The 16127-nt window shown below is 41.4% G+C and overlaps 1 protein-coding gene across 1 annotated transcript in view; it reads right to left on the reverse strand.

Annotated features, from left to right (window-relative positions):
* NEIL3 (nei like DNA glycosylase 3) overlaps nt 1-15705 on the reverse strand; it is a gene marked incomplete at both ends in the record, with an annotated part of 41429 nt that extends 25724 nt beyond the window's left edge. The window contains 2 exons of the mRNA XM_082863759.1: nt 6467-6594; nt 15550-15705. Coding sequence (XP_082719885.1) covers nt 6467-6594; nt 15550-15705 — 284 coding nt within the window. The remainder of the gene's footprint in view (nt 1-6466; nt 6595-15549) is intronic.
* Between the last annotated feature and the right edge of the window lie 422 nt (nt 15706-16127).

Below are 16127 nucleotides of genomic sequence, written 5' to 3' on the forward strand. Positions count from 1 at the left end.
TAGTTTTCTGCCTTTCAAACCCTTCTCCTTATAGCTTTGTTGAGTTAATAAATATGGCTCTTTGGGCAGCAAACGTTACTGCTCTGTGCTTCTAATTCCAAAGCACCATGTTACAGTACTGTACAAGGTTAACCAGTCTAACTTTAAAGATGTGGGTTTTAAACGCTGTGCGCCCTACTGTCAATCATAAGTGCATTTTACATGCCCCACAGTTCTTGACAGGAAACATGTGTGCCTGTAAGTACTCCATAACTTGGCCTACGGAGGTTCAACGCCAGTGAAAGGTGTACAACTGTCATGCCCAGAAGCCATCATACCTAAAATCTTTTCAGCTGCATGGCTCCTAAAGTGGATTCTCAATCACTTTCTGTAATGAAACTGCATCTACATATAAAATCTCAAAGGTTAAGACCCAGTTCAAATGCAGGAGTAGCCCCAGTAAGAACCCCAAATCAAAGAAGTATGCCTTTTTTGGTCTTATAAATCTATTCGGGGGAAATGTGCATAAAAATAAATTTTATTTTTATGAATTTTTATGAAATAGAAAAATGTTATGATGACTGAGCCCCAATAAACCAATGAATTTTGTGTTTATTATTAAGTACCCTTTATCTTAAACTAAGAAAAACATATCAGTACCATGAAAATTTTCAAGGCACAGTAAATACCTGTACTGTTATATTTCTATCTCTTGATCCTCTCAAGCTCCACCCACTCCCAACCCAACTGGCTACCTGAGACCATTCACTCTGCATAACATGACGGCCTACCCACCACGGGCTTTAGGCCCAGCCGGGAGTGGCCTCTGTCCTTTCCTCTGATCCCATGCCTTTTACACAGCTGATTCAGGAATGGAAACCTGGATCAAGCTGGATTCATCAGCATTTTCCTGAGGAATTTATCTGGGACACAGAGAGATCAGCTTCTTGTTAGGATTGGGAGATCTATCATAGGAGCTGTCTAGGGTAATGTGTCCTGACATGGGCACCAGAAAAGCCAAGAGAGGCCTGTCTGCAGAGACACAGACGACAGGAGATTTCAGCGGGGAACAGAATCAGGAAATGCAGAGAGTCCTCATAGCGTTTAGTCTTCGCTTCCAGTTCTACCTGAAGCCTGACTGCATTATCTTCCGGTATCAAAAGACACCCATATTCTTATAATAAATAATTACTAAGCTTGTTTAAGTTGGGCTTCTGTCGCTTGCAACCAAAATTCTAATATAAAAATTATGTTCAAACTAAAAATTGAAGTGATAGTAAGAAAATTCCTCTAGTTAGAAATAACTGTCTAAAACAAATCAATAAATAAGACCCAATACTATTTTAACCACCAGCCACATTCTTCCTGTTATCACTAGCAGAATAATCTGAACCTCCTTAACCAAACATAAATAGCATCAACGACAGTACTGTCACAGGTTCAGATTAATGACAACTACACATGCAGATGAGGCAACTGCTTATGAAGATTATCAAGTGGTCAAAATCGTCATATGGATACTAGCGTGTAAAACAGTTGAATATAAAGATTGTAAAACTTATGCTGGGAATTCAAAGAAAGAGGTTATAAAAAGAAAGATATGGTCTTAACCATGTTGAAAAGGAAGAAGGGAGTTCTGCTTCTACTTAGGATATAGAAGCTAAAAGTGAATATGGATCCTACCCTAATAAGGAGAGAAAAATCACAGTATTTACGAAATCCTAAATTTTCTTGAGCAGGCAGCCAGGTGAAATAAATTCCAAAGAGTGACAAGCCCCTCTGTGGAAAGACAGACACACAAGTTATTCCATCTGGGAAAGAGTACGGGAGAAAGAAACAGCTACTGTAGAAATGGATAAGAAGAAAACAGGTAATATTTTCAACAAACTTTTAAATAGTGTGGCTAGTATGACGGTTTAGAATCTCTGGAGCCCCAGACACAAGGAGAGTGTGCCCTCACTTGTAAGCTCTTTCCCACAGGCATCCACAAGTTAGCTGCCCACAAGTAAGATGTGAGTCATGGCAGGGGACCTGAAAGAGCCACCCTTGGTGACGTGGGACCCGCCTGCATGAAACCCTGTCTGCTTGCTTCTTGAACATGCCTCTCACATGAAGCAGAGGTCTTAGAAAGTTTTAAGACGCTCTAGCCAATAGAGAAGTACAAACAAAAAGCTGAGTAGTAACAGGAGTAACAGGAAACTACCTGCAGGCAGAGGAGTAAGAGGAAACTACCTGCAGGCAGAGGAAGTCTTGTGCCAGGTAACAAGGATAAGCAAGCAGTCTGCCACTGGGGAGGGAAGGAAACCCTTCTGCCTCTGCACTGCTGTTCAGAACGAGCCCAAGCAAAAGCCATCTGCCTCTAGGCATGAGGCAGGGAATCAACCTTGGTGCAGACTCCTGCAGTGATACTCCAGGCACCAGTCCCATGGGAGAGAGCGAGGAAACTCTCTGACCTAAGGCCACCCACACAGCGAAGGAAGCACGGCTGCCTTAGGGAGGAGAGGGGCAGCAGCTCTGAGAAAACTGCAGCCCTGAGGCCCACATGCTCAGGGCCTGCCCAAAATTAAAGCTGGTCTGGAAGAAACAAGAACCTCTGTTTCCCCATCACGAACCTCTCACTGAGTAACAGGCAACAGCAGTCTGCCACCGGAGGGCTGGGGGACCTGAGTGTGGAGAGACTCCCTAGGGACAGGAATATGCAGGGAAGGTAGTCAGTAGGTCGCTGACTAAAAAAATGATGATACATCCATAGAGTAGAACACTTTGTGCACATTAAAAATAATAATGTACATTTTGATGTTGACCAATGCAATACGTGTGTTATGTAAAAGGGAAAAATATAAATTAAAATTCCTGTTTATATAAAAATCATAACATGCAATATCATATTATAATTCATGCATATGTAATATAAACTATATATGGTATATATACAATTTATATTTTATCTATGATATTTACAAAAACTGTTGAGTGTTTTCTTTTTAACAGTAGTAATTATGGGTGGTATTTACTTTTTCCTTTAGATATTTTGGAACTATCTTAAGGTTTTACAGTTGGCTTATATATTACTTTAAAATATGGGAAAAACTGCAATAAAATGATGTGTACTGTGAAAAGAAGCAATAAAAGGAAAGCGGCAGAACTAGTGACCCTGTAGGCTGTCGGGTGCAGAAGGGAACGTAAATGACTGCGGTAAGGATTTCCATATTTTCTCCAGTTACGCATGAAAGCATTATGGTAATTGAAATACAAGATAAAAGCTACTATTTAAGAAATTTAAAATATGTATTTTTCCACCTGTAGATTACTTTAATGGTCAGTTTTCTTACATTGCAAGTGACAGAGACCCAACTCAAAAAGCTTAGGCATTAAGGGATATTTGGTCGCTTATGGAGTCAGGAAGGCTGAAGAATCACACTGCAGGAAAGGCAAGAATGTGGCTGGATCTTAGCAACAGAGGGAATTAGGGGCTCAAATGCCTCTGGGATTCTCTCTGCTTTATGGAGGCTGGCTGTATTTTCCATCACCTTGTCTTTCTGGACAAGCCAATGGCCACCTACAAGTCTTAAGGCCTCACAGCCCCAGCTTTCCTCCATCACCGAGAGCCTAATCTGCCTCGGCTCCAGCTGAGAAAGTTCACAAAAGAACTTGGGCTGACCCAACCGACTACGTGGGAGAGAAAGTTAAGTAAGATTATGCTAAATTCAACTTGAATTCTTTGGTTATTGTGACCAGATGATCAGTTTCCAGAGGAAATGCTGTCCCCAAAAGATAAGTGGGCATGTTGGACAAACAGTAGGTATTCACTACTCTGAAGTATAAAATTTCATTTGGAGTCCTTATTACACTCCAACTTTTCCTAACATGTTATGTGACAGATTACAAAACTATGTTTAAGCTCTAAAACCCTCTTATAAGTAGCATATGTATCATGGATTCCTTAAAGACCTTTCAGCAAACCAGAAAGAACTGTCACATTATCTCTTGCATTTCTCTTTAGAGGATCATTATCACTCAAGCTCCAATAAATTACAAAATTGATTATGTATAATGCTTCACTAAAATGGCAAAGCCTCCAAAATATTTCAGATACAGTTTCTGGTCTCTGAGTATGCATGTAATTGCAAACAATGGGAGTCACATAAACCATAAGTTGGAAACACCAAAGTGTTTTAGAAAAGATATTCATTTAAAAAAAATATATATATATATATAAGTTCACGATATAAGCTGAGTTCATTCTGACTGAAAATAGCAGCTTGTAGGATGGGCATGTCTGGGTGAACAGAGTTACAAATATATGCACACATAGTACCCGCAATACATGCACTCATGGTTAATAGAGATTCTATTTGGTAGTGGGATTGTGAAGGTATAAATTTATTCTTGTTTGTTCATTGTTTCTCAGTTTGCTCTAATGAGTATTTGATACATATTTAACAAAAAATTAAACATGACTCTTTTTTGTTGTTGACAGATGAAGAGCTTCTGTAAAGTGTTCAGAAAGTGTATAGGTATTAATCACACCTAACACCACATCTGCGCTCCTAAAATAAACGTATACCAAATCATTTTTATTGTTTTCTGGCACTATTCTGAGCACTTTGATACATCTTTTAGCAACAGAAACAGTCACTGTCTAATTTGTATCTTTCTGAAGTGTGGACTTTACATGGCAGATTCTCTTCCAGAGGGCTAGGCCTGTATTCTACTTTCATTAACAAATGAATCCCAGGAAGATTCATGGCCTGGCCTATAAGATGTACTAAATCCATGGGCAATTTTAGTTGTGAGAAGCTGCCTATTGAGGGAAAACTGTGATCATTAAGCATGTTTCCTACTATCGGCTTTCTAAAGAGCAGACCAGCCTGGTGGGGAGGAAACAGAGGTCAGAAATGAAGACTACATTTCTATCTCACGCTCACAGACCTGCAGCCTTACACAGGACCCCATTTCTCTGACACTGTCATCCATCCTCCCAAGAAGCACAGGTTAGGAGAGCATTTTCGTAACTTACGTTAAATTGTGAAAGGGAATACAGGTGATTTTAGGTTAACTTCATATTCAAACAGCTGATCTGCCAATGACCTTGAACTGTTACATCACATAGCAGTCAAGGCCGTAGGAATCACACTGGTCTCCATCCATGTACTGAGACACATACTCGCCAGGGTTGGTACTAGTTACTTAGTTTGAGGAAACAGCTGCCCTTGTTTAGAACTTCATGGAACACTTGCTGACAGCTCTGCACTGAGAAATGATTCCCCCCTTATCAGTCTGGTGGAGAACACTTGATAAAAACCTCCCTCTCGTGCTATAGAAATAAATCTGCACCTCACAACAGAGAATCAATAACATATCAATGTTTTCAACTATCTTACATGGATCCCATTGTGTCCTACTCTGTTTGGAGCAAAGAATTTTCAATTACATCAATCAATCTATTACCACAATAATGTAGCCTGCAGTAGATCACTGCTGACTGAACCGGGAGGCGGGTGCTGATGTTATCAATTCCAGGCTGAGAAAAACCATGAAGGGACAACTCTGTCCAGGGACAGCAGCTGCTGACAAGGAAGAGACCACGTCAAAGGAAAAGCAATCACGGAAAGTCTGAAGTACTCTAAACATGCAATAGATGAGATGCAATAAATAACAATCACAGAGTCATATTATCTCTTTGCAACCATTATTCACCTTCACTTAGAAGCATGGGGTCTGGTAACAGAACTTTTAAGCAGGTGAACACTGTGTAATATCTTAAGGAAACATTAATAAAGATTCAAATTTACAGTTTGCAACAGATTAGGCTAAACTCCGAGAAGACAGATTTGACAGACATATTATTCCACAGGCCTTTTTTTGTATGTTTTGCAAAAATTAGATAGGTGATTACATACATTTTGACATTTTTATCATTAAGTCAACCAATGTGTTAGCAATGAATTTCCATAAGCACTGTGAGACAGCAGAGAACCGGTTACTTCTGTGGAAAGTTTTGAAATCTATAAATAAGTTTCCCTTTCCGTACAAGGCTTCAGAGAAAGAAGGAAGAGAGAAAAATGTAAAAATCTAGAGAGACATTCAAACCAAATGAGGAGCTGTCATAAATATAAAGAGAATAATGTCGCTAAATGCAATAAATATTTGGTGGAAATTAGAGGGAAAAGAGCACCCCGGGGAGTTTGAGGAGGGGCAAAACAGAGCTGTAACGCTCTAATACCCCTTGGGAAGCCCTGCCAGACTGTCATCTTTTTTTAAAAGAAATAAATTGACTAACCCTCCAAGGAACGATGACATCACAATTTATTCTTCTTCTGCTTATTGCTTTCCATGATAGAATCTCAACCTCTTGAATTAGAGCTCTCTTAAAAATGGAGTACTTTCTATGTATTTAAATGTGACATGCAGCAAACTGCAAGAAAAGCCTTCTACACATCTCTAAACATAGAGAGATAAGACGTACTGTACAGATTTACCTTACCGTAAAGCTTTTGGCCCAAAGTACATAAAGAGCTCCTTCCCCAAAGTTTCCACGCCACTGTAAATGTGCCCATTAAACAGTCTCAAGAAATTCTGGCTGGAATCTTTATTATTATTCAGTGCAGCAGCCTAGGAGAAAATACATACACATATGTAAACACACACAAACTCGAAACAAAAATCATAATTTAATTCTTAAGGTTTTTATATTACTTCATGCCCAGGTACATCCAATGAGAAGAATAATCTCCAACAGGTCGAGTAACGTAATCAGCTGTTTACACACATTTTGTCAAATTACTAGGCAGTCATTTAAAAAGAGAGAGGCCAGAGCTTCCCTGGTGGTGCAGTGGTTGAGAGTCCGCCTGCCGATGCAGGGGACGCGGGTTCGTGCCCTGGACCGAGAAGATCCCACATGCCGCAGAGCGGCTGGGCCCGTGAGCCATGGCCGCTGAGCCTGCGCGTCCGGAGACTGTGCTCCGCAATGGGAGAGGCCACAACAGTGAGAGGCCCGCATACCGCAAAAATAAATAAATAAACAAACAAATAAAAGAGAGAGGCCAAATAAAATTAAGTGGGAAAAAAAGTCATTCGCACACAATCAAAATGAACTTCTTCCGGGACCATATCGCTCTGTGCATATGAAAAGCACAGAAAAATGATGTGAATGTTTTAAAGCTAAAAACTAGGGCACAGAGTCTTTCATTTCCAACGTGCTGCCAACGTCCTTGGAAGAGCATTCAGATACAAACAGCTAAAAATGGCGGATAAAATATGGAAACAAGACATTTTGACTTGTAAGCCAGTAAGGAAGAATAAGAGGTCAAAAACCAAGTAAAGGGCTTCCCTGGTGGCGCAGTGGTTGAGAGTCCGCCTGCCAATGCGGGGGACACGGATTCGTGCCCCGGTCCGGGGGGATCCCACATGCCGCAGAGCGGCTGGGCCCGTGAGCCAGGGCCGCTGAGCCTGCGCGTCCGGAGCCTGTGCTCCGCAACGGGAGAGGCCACAACAGTGAGAAGCCCGCGTACCGCAAAAAAATTAAAAAAATTAAAAACAAACAAAAAAAAAAAACAAGTAAAAGTGAGAGAGAACCCCAAAGGTAAGAAGCCAGCTTCTATCAGAAAGGCATTTTACCAGACATAAGGAATGAGCGCTTCAATTTCATGGTCTTGTGGGATACGGGGTATCAGAGATAAAGCCTGGGGTCCCCCCGAGGAGGGGGATCTGATTTGAGGTCTGCTCCTCTCTCCCTCCCCAACTGCAATGTTCAGAATAAAGGAAAAAGAAACCCACTACTCCTTCCCCCATCAGCAAGCAAAACCAAACAACATAGTGTCAGAATTACAACATATGAACTGAACATTATCAAGAAGATCAAGGAAATTATAAACATAAAATCTCAGTTCTTCTGTGGGTGAAGGAAAGGAATGGGCTGAGTTTAGATATCCCTTGAGAAGCCCTGCCAACCTATCATTTTTTTAAAAGAAATCAATTGACTAGCCTTCCAAGTAACAATGACATAATGACATAGAAAATGATGACACAGATAATGCTCTTTTTCTTAAGCTGGGCAGTATATATACTGGTATGATAAAACGATAAAACAGTTTTAGATACTGTCTGTAAGCAAATCACAACTTTCCCTCCACTTATGTTAGGATGTTACCATTCAGTGATTCTCAGACTTTTGGTTTACAGACATGTCATCCTATATATTTAAGATGATATGTTCATTCTATTCTTTATTTGACTAAATTGGTCCTTGTTAAAAAAAAAAAAAAGACACAACTGTAGTATTTAGCTCAAAGGGATAAAGGGATAAGAGATGTTGAAAAGAAGAAAAAAAGATTGCAAATTGCTAGGGACTAAATTGTGTCCCCTCCAACACTCTTTACGTTGAAATTCTTACCCCCATTGTGATGGTATTTGAAAATAGGGCCTTTAAGAGGTAATTAAGGTTTAATCAGGTCATAAGGGTGGGACCCTGATCCAATAGGATTAGTATCTTTATAAGAAGAGACACCAGAGGACACACTGTCTTCCTCCAGTATACTCAGAGGAAAGGCCATGTGAAAAGTGGTATCAGCAAACCAGGAAGAGAGCTTCACCAGAAACAACTGGCTGGAACCCTTGTCTTAAACTTCTAGCCTCCAGAACTGTAAGGAAATTAATTTCTGTTGTCTAAGCCACCCAGTCTGTGGTATTTTGTTATAGCAGCCCAAGCAGATGAAGGCATGAACAGACACTATTCTTCCACTAAATCCATTCACAGTTGTAATGGCTACAGCCAATGCCAAGCTTTCCCAAACTGCCTGAAGTTCAGAGAACTGGCTTTACATCTCTCCTTTGCAAAACAAGAACTGTGGAATCAATCACAGACTTAGAGTGACCAATGAACGAATGCACAGGAGTAACTAATAGTGACAGCCTTGCAGTTCTGCACGAACCAAAAAACAAACAAACAAACAAAAACCCCCCAAAACCCATGGGAGATTCTAGCATCAGGAACTATGGACACATGTCACCATGTCCTCAGAACATCTGCCTCTGATTCCTCTTCTCTTTCTTGGATGAACTCTAGTGCCAATTCACTGGACCACCAGGGAAGTCCCAGAATTCGTTATTTAATACTTGATGAGGTGCTTGGGTTTAAAATGACATGTTAGTATAACCTCTTCCTTACTCACATGTACTGTGTGTCCCTCTCTCTGGTACTGGAATTTCCCCACTGGAAAGAGGAATCATCTTGAGATTTTCAAAGTGCCAAACCCAGCACAGTGTTTTCACCAACCACTATGATGGGACTTAACAAACTAAATGATGATCTGTCTGTGACTTGTGTTTCTCCCTTATTTGTCCATAAGCTCCTGGGGAAAAGTAACTCTGGTGTTTAATATCCCTGGGAGCCTCACACAATGCCTGGAATTCAGGAAACATCTGTGGGATTAATCAGATCCCTCCTTCTTCCCCTCTTAAAACTGAGTGTGGCTTTAAAACACAGGGTTGCTGTCTTCCCCACCCATCAACCCCATCTTGCTTTACCTTGCCCAAGGTTTCTTGGCAAAAACTTCTACTCTACCACCTGTTTTATCTCCTTTGAAAATTATTAACACCCTCGTCTCTTATTTTCTAATTATCTTCAATGGAGTGAGGCTTAAATATAGGAGGACCAAATTCTCATGACTACCAAAAGCTAGATGGATGTAAAATACTATATTTACCAGTTTCCCATAAAGTAAAAAGAACTTTATGGGAAGGTTTAGGAAGAGATTAATGTATTTTCAGCGGCCAGTCCCAGCCTGTCCCGGTTTTTATTTAAGATGCTTACTTAGCATTTAAATGGCTGCTTTGAAAACATCTATTCCAATACCTTATTTGGGTTTTGAGGTGATACAAAAAGATCTTTTTATCCAGTTGTCTATCACGTGAGCACCTGACCAAATCCTCTGATTCCCAGTACACTATCATTTCTAAAATAATCAGCTTTAGATAATATACTCAGGGCAAAATAAAAAATTCAACTTATAATCGCCCATCTCAAGCACCTGCATATATTTTTAACTGTTTTTTAAAAACTCCATTTAGGGGAAATTCTGGTGTACCAGTGATGGTTTGTTCCATTTATTTTGAGAGCGCCTGTGTACAAACTGGGAAAGGCTTCTGCAATAAACCAAAGATTTACAAGATATTCACTTGCCCTACTGTGGAATCTGGGGTTATCACCTCTTTGTATAAGCTTCAGCTGTCCAGACAAATTCAAAAATTAATTTCCACAAGCCTATTATTTTTGCTGTAACTATACACAATGGCCCAATATATATGTGGCTTTCTCATTTGGGCCCTTATAATCCTATTACAGTATTATTTGAACATTTCATTCTTTTTTTTTTTCCTGAAATAGAGAGGAAAATCTCCTTTGCCACAATTTTAAGTATGATTAAGAAGGGTTCACGTTCCCATTTTCAAGTAGCTTAATAATATGAAATCGTCAAAACAACATATATCTTCGGAGACAGCACATGATTTATTGTGCTGATTACCATTTATCCTGCCTATCCATGGGTGAACAAGGAAGATGAACTTTTCAGAACAGAATAAGACTTTTCCATAGATAAATGTTTCAGCTCTAGTGCGGTTACATATTTTCCCCAGAGAGGAAGAAAATAATACCATATTTACATACATAGTCTGTCCTCCTTTTTGTCTCCCACATGCTTTACTTTCCTAATACAACGACACTTTCAGTAATCAGAAGTCACTTCTCTACCAATTTAGACCACCAAAGAACCTAGTTTTAAAATGGTCTCTAAGCCCCCAAATAGAGGTCTTTAGGTCCTTTCATCAAAATACATTCTACCATTTTGTAAGAGGAGAGGCTATAAGCGCTTACTCAGAGGCTAAATGCTTTATACACAATATGAGGGCACCAAAAGATTACACCCCTTCATAAGGCAATAGGTCATGCCTCTGATAAATGGGTCTGGTGAGAAAGCCCTGATGTGGGAGAAAAAGGAACAAACAATTACCAGGACGTTTACTTTACATCGCTAGGCACTAAGCTAAGAGTTTTATATGTCCTCTAATCTAATCCTGACCAAATAAGCAAAGATGTAAGTCATAAGCACCTCCAGCTGAGGAAGTAACAAAGGAGCTGGAATTCAAAATCATGTCCTTTTCTCTACATCACCCCCAATACTTCGTTGTTTGGTGAAAGCTCCAGTGGCCATGGAAAGTCATCTCCCTGAGTTTCCTCATCCGTGTGTTATCTGTTCTCTGCTGACCCTTGTTCCACGACTCTATATAATGCTGAGTGCTGATAATAATGATCCTGAGTCATTAAGGTGAAACCATTATCAGTACCCACTGAAGAAGGTAAGCAAGTACTCTAATGCAATGTTAAAACCCCTTTTTGGATGTAAACAGATAAGCTTCATTTGGCTGGAAAACGAATCTCTGTAGATTAGCTCCTTCCTTTACATACTGGCAATAAAAATGAGCTATGATTCTTTCCCCCCACTATGAAGAAGGGAAAGGAGGGAGGAAAACGTTTACTATGTGGCTTCATGATTTTCTTGTAATAGGAATTTCCATTTAACATACATAACAAAACACATACTCATAAAGAAAGATTCTGAACTGCTTTTATTTTTAAATCCTTCATCAAAACTACTTTGGCACTATTCAGAACTTTGCTCTTCTCCATCCATTCAACTGTTTATGAGACGCCTACTCTGCTCCAGGCACAGTGAAGGGCAGATCAAGAAGGGTAGGAAGAGGGCTTCCCTGGTGGCACAGTGGTTGAGAGTCCACCACGGGTTCGTGCCCCGGTCCGGGAAGATCCCACATGCCGCGGAGCGGCTGGGCCCGTGAGCCATAGGCGCTGAGACTGCGCGTCTGGAGCCTGTGCTCCGCAACGGGAGAGGCCACAACAGTGAGAGGCCCGCGTACCACAAAAAAAAAAAAAGAAGGGTAGGAAGAGCTAGCTACATGTATCGAACCTTAAGGAGTGACGAAGCAGCCAGAGGATCATGTTTCAAATGAAATGAATACAAGTAAACTGTTTCCTATCCTGTTTTGTGAAAGGAGATCGAAAACTTATGCAGATTACATACCAATTTCACTACAATACTGTATCCACCCAACAATTAAAATCGGAGGATTGACTCTTCACAGCTCATTAACCAGACATGTTCATTTATATTCCAATGTTGCTTTGTACCATAAGGTTCCAAAGCTCCAACAGAGTTTTATGCAATGTGCTTACAGAGTTGCATAATTTTATGCTGACAAGACAGTGGATCAAAACTCAGAGAAATGATACAGCGCGTGCAGGACTAGCGAATGCCGGGACCTTCTATGGCTGTAGCCTTTCTTCTTCTCAATGAGGATCGCTTGTCACCGGGAGACGTGCCTTAAAACGTGTTCTCTATGGACTTGTCAAACTGCAGCAAAGAGGAAGGCTATATGCCACAGTAACTGGTTCATTATGGCGGTAGCTACGGAGGTGTTTTTTTTGGTACAATGATTATCTGGAGTTTGAATCATTTATTTTAAATAGATAATTAATATTTCTTTAACTCTCCTTTGTATTTTTCCTGTTTACTGCAATATAAAGAAGATTGTATGCTGTTATTTTTCAACTGCTGTCTTGTGAAAACTAATGACTTCAAGCCAGTAGCGGACACCTTTAAATAGCTTTAACTCTGGCATAAAGGCCTAGAAAACACGGGATCATTACCTGTTACAGTAATGATCACTCCAGAGATCTGTGACAACCTACCATGTTCTGATGCAATTTACTACGGATCGAACAACCCTCGAAAATGCAAAGAACCCTTCATGTTGATAAAGACTATTATTTTTTTAGATCAAAGGCCCAGAAAGTGAAGCCATGGCAAAATATTTAGAATATTCCCAATAACCACAAAGGGATTATTCATTCCATATTGATTTTCAAAGCCAGTTCCCACAGAACCAGGTTCCTGAGATCTCAATCATAAAGACCTTTTTCTAGCTTTTAATACCTCTTTATGTCAAGGTATTAAGCATAACAGCTTTATGTTCAAGGCTTTTTACTTAAGGGGTATATAGCTCATTTAGTAACGCTGCCAAGTGATATTAATTGCCCTAACATTGACTAAGCATGTGTATTATATTATCAGGCTGCACTGTGAACATGGGAATGGTAGCCATTAGGATTATCAAATTAGGTAAGAGAATCAACCAAACTGAACAAGACTAAAAATGGTGGCAGACACAGACAAAAACCTAAGGTCTCACTTCGCTGGTTAATAAGTAATCACCACTATATGCTGAGCAATATGGTGTTCCTGACAATGAATCAGCCATTTTCCTACTGAACCGTTTATAACTGAGGGGATCTATGGTTAGGAGTGTAGGCTTTGGAGTCTGAAAGCAGGGAGGTCAAACCCTGGTTCACCCCTTCCTAGTCATGTGATCTGGGGCAACTTAATTATTTAAACTCACTCTGAGCTTCACATTCCTCCTCTGTAGAAGCAGGTTAATCCTTTATCATTGGGTTATTATTTCTTGTAACGAAATGAAATGCAACAGTTCTTCAAAAGCACTTTATGCCTTGCTACTAAAGAGAATCACAAACTGAAGGGAATGTTCATGCTGTTTGGGCCTAAATACCAATGAGGTGATGTCTAGTTAAAACATTAAGTGGGATTCTCACAGAAGGAAGTTTATCTAACTCATCTTTGTATCCTCGGGAGCAAGCTTAAGACCTAATTCAAAATATATTATTGTTGAATGACGTCAGTGATGATATCTGTAACATGTCATGCCATAGTTACCAAGCCCTACTGCCTTTACTTCCGAAATAGCGACTCTGTTCCCTTCTCTTCATCTCTGCCCCCAGCACCCTCCTCCAAGGTCCAGGCAGGCCTCCCGGGATTCCTACAGTCCTCGTGTAACTGAGGAAGCGGCATCTACCCTGCCTTTCCTCCACTCTTCTTACCTTTGCAAGGTAGAGTGATCTTTTCAAAGTGTCAATGGATCTTATCACCTTTCAAAGACCCCCATTACTCCCTACCCAGGTCTACAAAAATCCCCAGCATCTGGCTCTGAGTCACCAATCCCAATCCTGTCTTATTTCAAACCACCTTCCTTCTGTCTCATCCTCTCTTTTCCAGCCACACCAGGTTTCTTTCGATCCCTCACGTATGCGCAGCTCTCTTCCTTTGCTATTCTTCTGCCTGAAGCGTTCCGCCTGCCAACCTTCAGTTCAGGTCTCCTCACCCTTCATACCTCAGCTTAACTGTTACTTTCCCAGCAAAGCTTTCCCTGAACTTCCTGTAAGTTCTTATGGAACCGTGTATCTCTTCTTTAGAGAAGTTATCAATTTATATTTCTTTCTGTTCTCACTTCATGAATGTCTGTGTATCTACCCAACTAAAGAATAGACTCCACAAGATGGTGTTCGTTTTTGTTCCTCCCTGGTTCCTTGAGTATTCAAAATTTTGTCGAATGAGTGATTTTTCTAAACATTAATATTCTTAAGAGACCACTCAAGATCCATCTCTGTGGTACCCTGAAATGATTTTGAGAGAAACGCTACGATAAAAGAATAGATGCAGAGTACTAAGTGACATATAAAGTCAAAAATAAATAAAATACACTGGCAACTGGAAGGAGATGCAAAACTAACTCTTTTTCCAAGTTTGAAAATTTATTTTCTCAGACTTAGAACCTCATTTCTTTCAAGTTGTAAGCAGATGCTAATTTCATAGCAGGCAACTTTTTCTTCCAGGACCAAAGGCTATGATGAAGCTTTGCAGGAGAAACTGAAGTACGGCACAATACTGCATGCATCCATGAAATACAATCATCCGTACATCTAAAAGGCTTTTAAGGCACGATGGCTTAATCAGAATATTTTTAGTTCTGAATTCTAAATTCTTACCAAATGAATACCACACCATCTGGAATGCACGCCTGAGTGGCAAGAAGCTGTGCTACAATTTCCTTTAAAAAGCAATAAATCCACTTAAGGGAACCAAAATGGGTTTCACTGCCCCTTCCTTAGACGGCAATACTAAGTTGAGTGGGAAGGTTGGTGCTAAATCTTCTATGTGAAATTTCAGAATTATATATTAGTTGTGATACATTTTCAATTGCAGAATATTAGGCAAGCGAGAAGCTAGAATTTTATCCTACAAAGCTTATTGTCTTAAAAATGTGAAGAAAAAACACGTCAGGGGGTGCGGAGATCTGATAACATTAACAGCAGAAAATGCAGCTCTACACAGAACGAACCACCTTTCGCTGGGCTGTAAAGAAGTTAAGCGACCTGGAATAAAACACCTTCCATCACTCCCCGCCCGGGCCTCTCCACGGCAGCCTTAGCCCAGCAGCCCAGCGGCCCAGCAGCTCTCAACTGCGCAGGCGCAATAGCCGGCCTTCTCCCTCCGGTGAAGTCAAGGTCAGCTTTCGGGAACGCGGGGCCCCAGGGAGCCTGAGCCAGAGCAAAGAGATGACTCTTTGGACCCTGGAAACCCGATGGGGTTTTTATTCCACTTCGCCTTGCTGGTCCCCTCGCAAGATATAGGAGCGGCTTACCTGTGAGGAGCCCGCAGCCCCAGAGGCCGAGGACGGCGAGCCGGGCCCCCCCGGGCTCTGCAGCGCTCGGCCCCGCATGTCCGTCACTGCCTGGCCCGGGCGCACTCGCGCCCGAATCTTCTCTCCATTGAGAGTACAGCCCGGTCCTTCCACCATCTCCCGGGCCGCCCTGTGCCCCACTATGCTGCACGGCCCTGCTGAGAAAACTGCCGCACAACTTCACGTCTGCGCGAGCGCGTACCTCGGCCCCGAGGAGATTCAAATCTCCCGCGCGCCCGGCCCCGCCCCGGAAGCCCCGCCCCCGTCCGCGGGCAGGGCTCCCGGGCGCGGGCGCAGTGGCTCAGCGCCCCGGGCCCGGACGGGGATTGCAGAGAACGAAACGTGAGCGCTGGCGCAGCCCATCTGCCACCCACCGGGGCTGAGTCGTAAAAGCGGAGGCAGTTGGAACCTCAGAAGCTCCAACTTGTTCTTTGCTTTGAGGTTTTGCCTTTGTCTCTGAGCTGCTCTGTACACCCATATTTTGTACCTTATCCTCTTATTCTGTCCTAAAATCCAAGGTTGCCTGGCAGGACTTTGCT

The sequence above is a fragment of the Leucopleurus acutus genome, assembly GCF_964270905.1.
Source record: "Leucopleurus acutus genome assembly, chromosome: 21".
In the NCBI taxonomy this organism is placed as follows: domain Eukaryota; kingdom Metazoa; phylum Chordata; class Mammalia; order Artiodactyla; family Delphinidae; genus Leucopleurus; species Leucopleurus acutus.